The sequence below is a fragment of the Nomascus leucogenys genome, chromosome X (genome assembly GCF_006542625.1).
Source record: "Nomascus leucogenys isolate Asia chromosome X, Asia_NLE_v1, whole genome shotgun sequence".
Lineage (NCBI taxonomy): Eukaryota > Metazoa > Chordata > Mammalia > Primates > Hylobatidae > Nomascus > Nomascus leucogenys.
In genome coordinates this window covers 34,927,426-34,941,769 of record NC_044406.1, presented here as the reverse complement: position 1 = coordinate 34,941,769, position 14,344 = coordinate 34,927,426, and the positions used below count along the sequence as shown (strand labels likewise).

Genomic DNA, 14,344 nt, shown 5'->3' with positions numbered 1-14,344 from the left:
GTGGCTGTAGCTAGGCAGGATCCTAGCAGAGGCTGGCAGATAAAGGGGAGCTCAGATCAGACTGGCCCTGTCCCAAAGGCAACACAGCCATGTTCTTTTCAGTTCCAACAAAGGCTAGAGCTGCCTGGAGGAATATGGCAATCTTTGGGGAATTGGCAGCCATGGCTGTGCTCCACTGCAGTCATTTCTACACAAAACCTCTGGACTCCATACAGGCTGGAGTTCTGTCTCTGCCAACTCTCCAGGCAGTTCTTGCTAGCTCAGATGTACATGGTGGTTGTGTGTCAAATGACTTTTCCTATATTGATCTCTGTATTGTATAAACTCATACACAATAACCTTGCATTACTTTTTAAACATTGAAATATATCATGCACAGCATATATGAGATATTCAGATAAGATGTTGATTATTATAAAGGAAAGCACAAAATGTCAGCATCTAAGGTTAACTTAGAATCTGTCAGAGGGTCCATGAAGTCAAAATTATTTTATAATAATGCTAAGATATAATTGGCCTTTTTCATTGTGTTGACATTTGTAGTCATGTTTCAAAAGCAGTGTTATCCAAAATGGATGCACCTTACCATGAACAAGGCAGTGACACTAAATTGCACTGCTAGTCATTGTATTCTTTACTGCTACACACTGTTAGTAAAATATAAATAAAAACAAAATTTGAAAAAATGTAAAAAAGGATTGATATCAGCAAGACCATTTAGAAGCTCTTCATACTAGTCCCTCTCATAAAACAAGGGCAAAAACAATGAATAAACAGCTACATTTTAACTATATTACCTGAAAAAGAATGCTAGAGCACAGCAAAGGAGTAGCAGAGACTCTGTGGAACATGTAGGCTCAGGATGGCTTCATAGACAAGGAAGCAAAGCACTCTGCTGCTGCTACTTTATCTCCTCAAATAGGATTCACTAAGAACTAAGGGGGACTTCCCTCTGCACCAGAAAGTAAGAAGGAGGTTTCTAACAGCCCCTCTTAAGATCATGGACATCTGCAGTCCTTCCTGCTGAAGAATCCTGTAGTCCTCACAGATGCTGAGCCAAGTTTGGGAAGTTGCCAGGATTTCACACAGCTGCATTGTTAAAGAAAGAGCCCACATTTGCCCCCTTTCTTATTTGACCTAAGCTGCTGCTGCACAGTGCTATCTTATAACTGGAGCCACTGCTATATTGTGTCTTGCTCATGAGGGCAGTAACCACTTCATCCCTCCACCCCTGAGGTTTTGCCATCATTACACCGCTCATGCCTAGTAGTGCACCATTACTCAGCCAAACTGTTATGGGTCACTCCCCTTGGGAAGAAGCTGCCTAGGAGGTCTTCCATCTACCCCATTCCAGTGTCTACCATACCCCAACCCTGGTTACTCAAAGCCTGGCTCCAGCAAAACAGCTGCAAATCTAGCAGCCAAATACACAAGGCACACTGAACCCAGCCACACCCCCAAACCCAGAGAATAGTGCTGTTCATAGCACAGAAGCTGAGTACAAAGAGCTAGGCCCCTGTATGCACCCTCAGTGCACAAACTAGACTGGTGCTTTGCCTATGTGGGAGCAGTGCACAAGCTTGTGGGCCAGCTCAGCACTGTCTTGATGTGAGAACCAGCCTAGTGTCCTGCCCCAAGGGGAACAGCAGACAAGTACAGGACCAGCTGTATGCTCTCTTGGCACACAAAAAAGCTTGGTGGCATACCCCATGAAACAACACACATATGAATGCATAAGTCATGAACTCCCTCTGCATGTGGAGCAGCTTATGTCCCAGCCACGGTGGAGTAGCACCAGAGACACTGATGCTCACAAAGGCATTGCTGGTGTTGACTACAGCTGAAGGAACTGCATAGAGACTATGCTATTGCACTCACTGGAATCAAAGCCAGCACGCTCTACCCAATCAAGCCCTAGGAAACATCAGCAGGTAAAAGTATCTCCACATGAAAGACACTTGATAATATTGGAAAAGATAACCGTTCCACCTTATGCATGGGTATTAATATAGGGACACAAGACACGTGAAAAGTCAAGGAAATATGACATTACCAATGAAACACAATAATTTTGTGGTAACTGACCCCCCAAAATGGAAATTTCTAAATTTTTTTAAAAAGTAATTCAAAATAATGACTCAAGAAAACTCAGAAATATACAAGAGTACACAGACACACAATGCAACAAAATCAGAAAAACAATTCATAGTATGAATGAGAAATTGATCAAAGAGATACATATAATGGAAAAGAAACAAACATAAATTGTGGAGCTGAAGAATTCAACCAACGAAATAAATAAGACTGACAGCTTCAAAAGTATACTAGATCCAGCAGAATAAAGAATTTTTAAACTTGAGGAATGTGTTTTGAAATAGCCCAGTCAAAAGGAATAAAAATAAAATAATGTAAAAGAGCAAATAATGTAAAAGAGCAAATGAAATAGGTGGTACATCATTAATCAAACCAATATGCATTCTAGAGATTTCAGTAGAAGAGATGGAGAAAAGCACAGAAAGCTTATTTAACAAAATAGTAGCTGAAAATTTCCCAAATTTTGGAAGAGATGTGTATATCCAGATCCATGAAGCTCAAAGGACTCCAGATTCAACCCAAAGAGGTCATCTCTGAGGCCTGTTATAACCACACTGTTAAGACAAAAAGAATTATAAAAGAAACATCAGAAAATTGTCAAGTCACATATAAAAGGATCTCCATCTGACTAACAGCAGATGTATCAGCTGAAACCTTGCAGGCCTAAGGAGAATGGGATGGTATATTCAAAGTGCTGGGGAATAAATTGAGATAAAAATGCCATACCCAACAAAACTATTCTTCCAAAATGAAAGAGAAATAAAGTCTTTCCCAGACAAACAAAAGTTGAGGAAACTCACCATCAATTATCTTTACATTAAATGCTTAAGGGAGTGATTCAGCTGGAAGTAAAAATACAGTTACTAACAGGAAACCATATGAAACTATAATCTAACTAATAAAGGTAAATTTATTATCAAATTCAGAACACGCCATTATTATAAAGTAATATAATTTTTCAAATCTCTATGAAGGTTAAAATCACAATGGTAAATAATACCTATAGCTACAATAAGTTATAAGTGGACACAAAATATTAAAACATGCAAATGGAGATACAAAGTTATGAATTTTAAGAAATCTAGAATGTATGTGACTAAACTTATTATCAACTTAAAATAATTTATTGTAACTGTAAGCTTTTCATGTAAGCCCCTTAGTAGCCACTAAAAGCAAATTACAGCACATAAACATATAAGAAAGGGGAAGGAATACAAAGCTTATTACTATGGAAAATCCCCACATGAAAAATGTAAAAAAATGAGAGGTGAAGAAAGGAACAAAAAATACAAAATATTTAACAAAATGGCTGAAGCTATTCCTTAGTAACCAATAATAACCTTAAATATAAATGAATCAAATTCTACAATTGAAAAATATAAAGTGGATGAATAGATAAAAAAATATAACCTGGATAAGAAAAACATAACCCAGCTGTATGCTGCCCACAAGAGACTCATATTACCTGTTGTTCCAGTTCCAGTTGTTACTGGAAAAAGAGACTAAGAAGATCATTATATGATGACAAAGAAGTTGATTCAGCAAAAGGTTTTAACAATTGTTAATATATATGCACCCAACACTGCAGCACACAAATATATAAGGCAAATATTAGATATAAATGGAGAGGTAGCCTGCAATATAATAATAGTTGGGGACTTCATTCACTTTCAGCAATGGAATGATTATCTAGGCACAAAATTAATGAAAAATCAGATATGAACTATACTCTAGACCAGGGGTCCCCAACCCTCAGGCCATGGACCAATACCAGTCCATGGCCTGTTAGAAACTGGCTGCACAGCAGAAGGTGAGTAGTAGTTGAGTAAGCATTATCACATAAGTTTTGCCTCCTGTCAGATCAGCAGCAGCATTAGATTCTCATAGGAGCGTGAACCCTTTTGTGAACTGAGTATGCAAGGGATCTAGGTTGTGTGCTTCTTATGAGACTCTAACTAATGCCTGATGATCTAAGGTGGAACACCTTCATCTCAAAACCATCTCGCCCCACAGTGCATGTAAAAATTGTCTCCCATGAAACCACTCCCTGGTGCCAAAAAGTTTGGGGATCACTGCTCTAGACCAAATGGCACTAATAGACATTTACAGAACATTCCACCCAACAGCTGCAGAATACACATTCTTGTCAACAGCACATGGAAGTTACTCCAGGATCCATCATATGTTTGGCCACAAATAAGTATCAAAAATTTGTTGGTTTTTTATTTTATTTTATTTTCAACTTTTATTTTAGATTGAGGGAGTACATATGCAGATTTGTTGCAAAGATCTACTGCATGATGCTAAGGTTTGTCATATAATTGAACCTGTCACCCAGCTAGTGAGCATAGCTCCCAAAAGGTACATTTTTGACCCTTGCCCCCTTCAAACTCTCCCCAAGCTTATAATCTCCTGTGTCTATTTGTCTCAACTCTATGTCCATGTATACATAATGTTTAGCTCCCACTTATAAGTGAGAACATGTGGTATTTGGTTTTCTGTTGTCTGTGTTAGTTTGCTTAGGATATTGGCCTCCAGCTTCATCCATGCTTCTGCAAATGAATTCATTCTTTTCTATGGGCTGCATAGTACTCTGTGATACCATATTTTCTTTATCCAATCCACCATTGATGGGCACCTAGTTTGATTCCATGTCTTTCCTATTATGAATAGTGCTGCTGTAGACATGCAGGTGCATGTGTCTTTTAGGTAGAACAACATTTTGCTTTCAATATATACCCAGTAATGGGATGATTGGGTTGGATCACAGTTCTAATTTTTTTTTTTTAGGTTACTTTCAACTTTTACTTTAGGAACAGGGGATACATGTGCAGGGTTTTTTAAAAAGGTATATTACATGATGCTGAGGTTTGGGGTATGATTGAACCTGTTACCCAGGTAGTGAGCATAGTATCTGATAGGTTTTCCACCATTAACACTTTCCCTTATATCCTCACCTTGTAGCCCCCAGTGTCTACTGTTCCTATCATTATGTCAATGTTTACCCAATGTTTAATTTACACTTATAAGTAAGAAGATGTGGTCTTTGTTTTTTTAATTTCTGCATTAATCCACTCAGAATAATGGCCTCAGGCTGCATTAATGTTGCTGCAAAGGTCATGATTTTCTTCTTTTTTTGGCTGCATAATATTCCATTGTGTATATGTACCACATTTTTTAATACAATCCACAGTTGATGGATATCTATTTTGAATCTATGTCTTTTTTATTGTGAATAGTGCTGTGATGAACATACAGATCCATGTGTCTTCTTGGTAGAATGATTTATAGTCCATTGGGTATATACCCAGTTTAAGGATTGATAGGTGGAATAGTAGTTCTATTTTTTAGTTCTTTGAGAAATCACCAAACTGCCTTCCAAAGAACTGAACCAACTGACATTCCCACCAAATATGTATAAGCATTCCCTTTTCTCTGCAGTCCTGCCAGCATCTGTAATTTTTTAACTTTTTAATAATAGCCATTCTGACTGGTGTGAGATGGTATCTCTTGGTGGTTTTAATTTTTGTTTCTCCAATAATTACAGTGATGATGAGCATTGTTTTTGTGTGTTAGTTGGATACTTCTATATCTTCTTCTGAGAAGCATCTGTTCATGTGTCTTGCTCACTTTTTGATGGGGTTATTTGTTTATTGCTTGTTTTTTCCAAGTTCCCAAATTGAATATCTTTATGTTTATATTCCAGATCATTTGAAAAATTCTTTTATTAGTGGTGACATTTCTTGTTTAATGATTACTTCTCTTCCTAAACAAAAGTAGTAATAGAATTTTTAACTAATTAATTAATTAGTTTTATTGTGGTAAAATATACTCACCATAAAACTTACTGTGTTAACCACTTTTAATTTTTTAAATTATTTTTTATTACAATAGGTTTTTGGGGAACAGGTGGTGTTTGGTTACATAAATAAGTTTTTTAGTAGTGATTTCTGAGAGTTTGGTGCACCCATCACCCGAGCAGTATACACTGTACCCAATATATAGACTTTTATCCCTCACCCTCCTCTCACCCTTTCCCTCGAGTCTCAAGAGTCCATTATATCATTCTTATGCCTTTGCATCCTCATAGCTTAGCTTCCATGTATGAGTGAAAACTTACAATGTTTGGTTTTTCATTCCTGAGTTACTTCACTTAGATTAATGGTCTCTAATTCCATCCAGGTCTTTCCGATATTATTTTCTAGAATTTTCATAGTTTCAGGTCTTAGAATTAAGTATCTGATCCATCTTGAGTTGATTTTTGTGTAAGGTGACAGATGAGGATCCAGTTTCATTATTCTAGATGTGGCTAGCCAATTATCCCAGCACTATTTGTTGAATAGGGTGTCCTTTTCCCACTTTAGGTTTTTGTTTGCTTTGTCAAAGATCAGTTGGCTGTAAATATTTGGGTTTATTTGTGGGTTCTCTACTCTGTTCAATTGGCATATGTGCCCATTTTTACAGCAGTATCATTTTTTTTGGTGACTATGGCCTTATAGTATAGTTTGAAATTAGGTAATGTGTTGCCTCCAGGTTTATGCTTTTTTGCTTAGCTTTGCTTTGGCTATGCAGACACTTTTTTGGTCCCATATGAATTTTAGGAATTTTTCTAGTTCTGTGAAGAATGATCATGGTATTTTGATGGGGATTGCATTGTATTTATAGATTGCTTTTGGCAGTATGGTATTTTCACAATATTGATTCTATCCATCTATCAGGATGGGATGTGTTTCCATTTGTTTGTTTCATCTATGATTTCTTTCAGCAGTATTTTGTAGTTTTACTTGTAGAGATCTTTCACCTCCCTGGTTAGGTATATTCCTAAGTATTTTATTTATTTTGCAGTTGTTGTAAAAGGGGTTGAGTTCTTGATTTGATTCTCAGCTTGGTCGCTATTGGTGTATAGCAGAACTGCTGATTTGTGTACATTAATTTTGTATCTTGAAACTTTGCTGAACTCATTTGTCAGTTCTAGGAGCTTTTTGCAGGAGTTTTTAGGGTTTTCTAGGTATACAATCATATCTTCAGCAAACAGTGACAATTTGACTTCCTCTTTACCGATTTGGATGCCCTTTATTTCCTCCTTTTGTCTGATTGCCGTTGCTAGGAGTTCCAGTACTATGTTGAATAGAGGTGGTGAGAGTGGGCATCCTTGTCTTGCTCCAGTTTTCAGAGGGAATGCTTTCCACTTTTCCCCGTTCAGTATTATGTTGGCTGTGGGTTTCCCATAGATGGCATTTATTACACTGAGGTATGTCCCTTGTATGCCGATTTTGCTGAGGGTTTTAATCGTGAATGGATGCTGAATTTTGTCAAATGCTTTTCTGCATCTATCAAGAAGATCATGTGATTTTTGTTTTTAATTCTGTTTCTGCGGTGTATTCCATTTAATGACACAAGTCACTAACCTGTTTCTATTAAATGATCCCTGCATCCCTGGTATGAAACCCACTTGATCATAGTAGATTATGTTTTTGATATGATGTTGGATTCAGTTATCTAGTATTTGTTTGTGGATTTTTGCATCCATGTTCATCAGGGATATTGGTCTGTAGTTGTTTTTTTAGTGTTGTTATGTCCTTTCTGGTTTTGGTGTTAGGTGATACTGGCTTCATAGAATGATTTAGAGAGGATTCCTTCTTTCTCTATCTTGTGGAATAGTGTCAATAGGATTGGTACCAATTCTTTGAATGTCTGGTAGAATTCAGCTGTGAATCCATATGGTACTGCACTTTTTTTGTAATTTTTTTATTACAATTTCAATCTCTCTCCTTGTTATTGGTCTGTTTAGAGTTTCTAATTCTTCCTCATTTAAGCTGGGAGAGTTGTATCTTTCCAGGACCTTTTCCATCTCCTCTATGTTTTCTAGTTTATTCTAGTAAAGGTGTTCATGCTAGCCTTGTGTGATCTTTTGTCTTTCTCTGGTTTGGTTGTAATGTCTCCTGTTTCATTTCTAATTGAGCTTCTTTTTTCTCTTCTTTTCTTGGTTAATCTTGCAACTTGTTGTAATATCATAGACAATGGTTTGGAAGAATTATTATCTTTTTGTATATCTATTGGCCATTTGGATTTCTGTTTGCAGAAAGCCTTGATAAAATATTTGGCCCTTTTTTAATTGGGTAGTTTGTTTTATCATTGGTTGATGCTTTGTTTGTCTTATTTAAGAAATATTTGCCCATCCAAAGCCATAAAGATATTCTCTTATTTTTTAAAGATGCTTTATTCATTTTCCTTTGACACTTAGGTTTTCGATCCATTAGAAACAGGTTTTTGTGTATTGCATGAATTAAGATTGAAAGTTACTATTTTTCTATATGTATATTGAGTTGTGTCAAAAGTTTTTGTGGTAAAGATACTTTCTGCACTGCATTGCAGTGCCATCTTTGTTTTAAATCAGATAACAGCAACAAGAGCAAGTGGGTTGGATATTATTGTTTCATTATCTTAATCCTTGTGTCTATATCTACTATAACTGTAGTATAACTCCAGGCTATACTATATCTATACAATCTGTAATAGTATCCCTTTTTCATTCCTGATACTGATCATTTTTGTTTTTTTCTCCATTTTTCTTGATAGGTCTTGTTTCGTGTTCATTGATATTATTAATCTTCTCCACAAATAATCTTTTAAATATGTACAGAACATGCAGGTTTGTTACATAGGTATATACGTGCCATGGTGGTTTGTTGCACCCATCAACCAGTCACCTACATTAGGTATTTCTCCTAATGCTATCCCTTCCCTAGGCCTTCACGCCCTGACAGGCCCCCGTGTGTGATATTCCACTCCCTGTGCCCACATGTTCTCATTGTTCAACTCCCACTTATGAATGAGAACATGTGGTGTTTGGTTTTCTGTTCTTGTGATAGCTCGCTGAGAATGGTGGTTTCCAGCTTCATCCATGTCCCTGCAAAGGACATGGATGTCACATTTTCTTTATCCAGTCTGTCACTGATGGGCATTTGGGTTGGTTCCAAGTCTTTGCTATTGTGAATAGTGCTGCAATTAACATACGTGTGCATGTGTCTTTATAGTAGAATGAGTTATAATCCTTTGGGTATATAACCAGTAATGGGATTGCTGGGTCAAATGGTATTTCTGGTTCTAGATCGTTGAGGAATCACCACATTGTCTTCCACAATGGTTGAACTAATTTACACTCCAACCAACAATGTAAAAAGCGTTTTTATTTCTCCACATTCTCTCCAGCATCTGTTGTATCCTGACTTTTTAATGATCGCCATTCTAACTGGAGTGAGATGGTATCTCATTGTGGTTTTGATTTGCATTTCTCTAATGACCAGTGATGATGACCTTTTTTTTCATATGTTTGTTGGCTGCATAAATGTCTTCTTTTGAAAAGTGTCTGTTCATATCCTTCACCCACTTTTTGATGTTTTTGTTTTCTTGTAAATTTGTTTAAGTTTCTTGTAGATTCTGGATATTAGATCTTTGTCAGATGGATAGATTGCGCAAATGTTCTCCTATTCTGTAGGTTGCCTGTTCAATCTGATGATAGTTTCTTTTGCTGTGCAGAAGCTCTTTAATTGGATCCCATTTGTCAATTTTAGCTTCTGTTGCCATTGCTTTTGGTGTTTTAGTCGTGAAGTCTTTGCCCATACCTATGTCCTGAATGGTATTGCCCAGGTTTTCTTCTAGGATTTTTATGGTTTTAGATCTTACATTTGAGTCTTTAATCCATGTTGAGTTAATTTTTGTATAAGGTGTAGGAAGTGATCCAGTTTCAGTTTTCCACATATGGCTAGCCAGTTTTCCCAGCACCATTTATTAAATAGGGAACCCTTTTTCCATTTCTTGTTTTTGTCAGGTTTGTCAAAGACTAGGTTGTAGTAGATGTGTGGCATTATATCTGAGGCCTCTGTTCTGTTCCATTGGTCTATATATCTGTTTTGGTACCAGTACCATGCTGTTTTGGTTACTATAGCCTTGTAATATTGTTTGAAGCCAGGTAGCATGATGCCTCCAGCTTTGTTCTTTTTACTTAGGATTGTCTTGGCTAAATGGGCTCTTTTTGTTCCACATGAAATTTAAAGTAGTTTTTTCTAGTTCTGTGAAGAAAGTCAATGGTAGCTTGATAGGGATAGTATTGAATCTATAAATTACTTTGGGTAGTATGACCATTTTTACAGTATTGATTCTTGCTATCCATGAGCATGAAATGTTTTTCCATTTGTTTGTATCCTCTCTTATTTCCTTGAGCAGTGGTTTGTACTTCTCCTTGAAGAGGTCCTTCACATCCCGTGTAAGTTGTATTCCTAGATATTTTATTTTCTTTTTAGCAATTGTGAATGACAGTTCACTCATGATTTGGATGTCTATTATTGGTATATAGGAATGCTTGTGATTTTTACACATTGATTTTCTATCCTGAGACTTTGCTGAAGTTGCTTATCAGGTTAAGAAGATTTGGGGCTGAGAGATTATAAGTGATCAAGAAAGGTCTTATAGTTTCACTTAAGTCTTGAAATCTGGTTACCCATCTGGCACATTAATTGTGAAATGTATTATAGGCAGAGGAAATGTCATAAACAAAGTTATAAACAAGCATCAAAATAGCCTGTTCTTTGAGGAAAATTGCAAACAATTTGTTATGGCTTCTGTTTAGGTATCAGGTTGCAGAGAGCTTTGTATACAAGCTAAAGGAATTTTGACTTCATCCTCTAGGCCAGTAGATTTTAAAATGTGTATTCTAACTTGTCCTTTTCCCTATAGGCTCTGCAGGCCCTTAGAACCATCCCCAGAAAGAGAGAATAGTCTAATAAGTAGGGACCCTGTTTCCATCAGAGTACCTCTGGTTTTGCCTATTTTATATTGAAGTTCTTCAATTAGGAAAAAAAATTCACTGCTTTTAAGAGAGCTAGTAAAATTGTGAAACTACTGCAATGAGATATAAGAAGGCCTGAAAAGTTTTAACCAGGAGAAAAAATATTTAAGATAGATTAAACACCATAATGAAATACAACATGCAGGGATCACGTCTTATTTTGGGCGGCTAACCTGACTGTCTAACCTTTCAGGTGTGGTTCCCAACAAAGGTCAGTTTCCCCTGGCTGTGGGAGCCCAGGAGTTGTTTCTGTGCACTGGTCCTATGTGCCGCTATGCTGAAGACCTGGCCCCCATGTTGAAGGTCATGGCAGGACCTGGGATCAAAAGGTATGTTCATTTATTTTTATTTCCTTGGACTCTTATGCTGACATTCATTCTCTCTTTGTTTATTAGTGTCATAGAGGTAGACTTTCAGTCCTCAAGCAAATAAATATTACAGGTTTTTATGAGAGAACCTTTATATACTTATATAAGTGAACACCATCCTTCACAAATTGGAAAGATGCCATGTAAAAGTATTTTACTGAGAAAGTACAAAGAGAGGCCTTATTTTTGGGATGGAAACAGTGAATCCTTTTGTTATTCATTTATGAATTTGTGCATAAAAACTATGTTCACTTTAAGTTCAGCCTTTCTGATTCTTCTGCCATCTGTCACCATATACATACTTTCCAATCTCACCTAGGCATCAATGCTGCTTGGAAATCGGTTCCCTAGACAGCTCTTTTTTAATATATTTTCTATAGCAGTGATTTCAAATTTTTCCATTTCCAGTGAAACTGTGATCTTCTCCTTTCCTTTACCCTCAAGTAAATAATCCCACATTTTATCTCATAAAAAAATGCAATCTATATGTAACTTACTTCAGTTTCTTACCATCACATTTTTCTAGGTCTCCAGCATTCATTCTTTCTCCTCTTAGAGTGGAGAAAATATCTTTCCATTTAGCTTTAGCATATAAGTAGTTTCAGTTAAGCTCTTGATCTTATGTTCTCTTATTCTCTCAGATCTTTGTTCCATTACTTATCTCATCTTAGTATGACTTTAATCTCTCTCTCTCTGTCTCTCTCTCTCACACACACACACACACACACATACACACACCCTTCTCATTATTATTAAGCATCCTAAATGTCTCTCATCTTAAAAAGAGACAACATTTTTTAGCCCCTTATTCCCCTTAAGCCACTACTCTATGCCGCTTTTTGCCCCATTGCCAGATCCTTTGTGTGAATTATTTACACTCATTAACTCTAAATTCTCACATTGCCATCTCATAAATGAATTCATACAAACTGGTTTTTACCACCAAAATTATTCTTGCCAAGGTCCCTGAATTTTTTTTTGCATTTTTGCTAAGAATAATGACTGCTTCTCAATACTTACCATTCATTACCTCATTATAACTGGTGGCAATATTGATATTACTCCATCATTATTGAGACAAACTCTGCCCTTGGCTCTTGTGATTCAATCATTTTTAAAATTATTTATAATTTTTGTGGGTACAAAACAGGTATATATATTTATGGGCTACATAAGATATTTTGAAGCAGTCATGTAATGCATAATAATTGCTTCATGGAAAATGGGGTAGGTATCCATCCCCTTAAGCATTTATCTTTTGTGTTATGGACAATCCGCCCTTTTGATATTGCTCCTTTTCCTTTCATCTGCCTTACTGGCTCTTCTTCCTTTGTTCATCTCTTATATATTGGCATTCTAGAAGGATCTGGTTTACTTATCTCTCTTCTTTCTACTTACTCTCAGAATGACTCCATCTATCCTTGCCACTTCAACCATTTTCCATACACAGATGATGCTGAAATCTGCCTCTTCAGCTCACTCTTTTCACTTAAGCTAGAGGACTGTCTATTTACTACTACAGGAAGACTGGCCATTTCAGATAACTGAGACTCAATATATCTAAAACTGATATTATTTTTCTTTCAAGCTCCAGAAACCTGATCCACTACTTCGATTCTTGCCCAATCCCAGTGACTGGATGACCAAAATCAACCCAGTTGCTAAATCCTCGTTTCCGATTTTTCTCAGTCATTACATCTAAGCAATGCGGAGTCATATTGAAATTACCTACTAATGATTTCTTACATCTTTACATATCTCTCCATCACCATGGTTACAGTTCTACTTCAGGCTACCATCATTTCTAGGATGAACTACTACCAAAACATTTTGACTTGTCACTACGTCTACAATTTTAATGCATTTCAAACCATTCTCTCCCTTGCAGCTCAAATACATTTTTTAAATGCAAATCTAAGTTCTAAAGGTATAATACCATTTCTGGCACACAGTGCTCGGGAAAAAATACTTCATTAGAGCTGAAGCTCAGATGTCAGGATTGAACAATTAAGGATATCTAAATAATTTGTTGATGTCAGTTTCTTTTTAATCCTACACAGGTTAAAACTAGACACAAAGGTACATTTAAAAGACTTAAAATTTTACTGGATGGAACATGATGGAGGCTCATTTTTAATCTCCAAAGTGGACCAAGATCTCATTTTGGCTCAGAAAAAGGTAATTTTAAATAAAATTTGTTTAAGAATTATTTTTAGTCAAAGACATGCCATTCTGAGACCTTTACTTCACTTTCTGCCAAATATTTCTGTGTCAGCATATGCAATTAAGGTTTTCAGAACAGTTATCCTAAGCAATTTTGGATGTAATTTTTCATGGTTATTTTAGATATTTTATTTTTTAGTAATACAATGAGTACTTTGAAAATAAAGTATGATAAATCAAATAAATAAATTTCTTAGAGGTAACTGTTATTAATAATTGGGTATGTATCTATCCAGTGATTCTCCTATGCTAATATGTAGATGTAAATTTTAGATAATTGGGACAACATTACATATGCAATCATTTTAGCCTGAGCTTTATTTTAAAATACTTTTATAATCACATGAAGTAATAAAACAAATTTGTCTTTTTGAAAGCAAAAATTCATTTGAGAAAGAAGAATAATAAGGGGAACAGACCTATCAAATTTTAAAAGTATCTTTTAAACTACTACTTAATTTAAGAATAATAAAGCTTATTACTTGGAAACAATGGAAGACAAAGAAGGCCATTACATAATGGTAAAGGGATCAATTCAACAAGAAGAGCTAACTACCTTAAATATATATGCATGCAATACAGGAGCACCCAGATTCATAAAGCAATTCCTTAGAGACCTACAAAGAGACTTAGACTCCCACACAATAATAATGGGAGAATTTAACACCCCACTGTCAACATTAGACAGATCAATGAGACAGAAAGTTAACAAGGATACCCAGGAACTGAACTCAGCTCTGCACCAAGCAGACCTAATAGACATCTACAGAACTCTCCACCCCAAATCAACAGAATATACATTCTTCTCAGC

General features: G+C 36.1%; 1 protein-coding gene across 1 annotated transcript in view; it reads left to right on the top strand.

The window, feature by feature from the left end:
- Window positions 1–14,344, top strand: part of FAAH2 (fatty acid amide hydrolase 2) — a 218,276-nt gene that overhangs the window by 92,172 nt on the left and 111,760 nt on the right. The window contains exons 6-7 of the mRNA XM_030806665.1: window positions 11,136–11,271; window positions 13,371–13,488. Of these exons, the coding sequence (XP_030662525.1) occupies window positions 11,136–11,271; window positions 13,371–13,488 (254 nt within the window). The remainder of the gene's footprint in view (window positions 1–11,135; window positions 11,272–13,370; window positions 13,489–14,344) is intronic.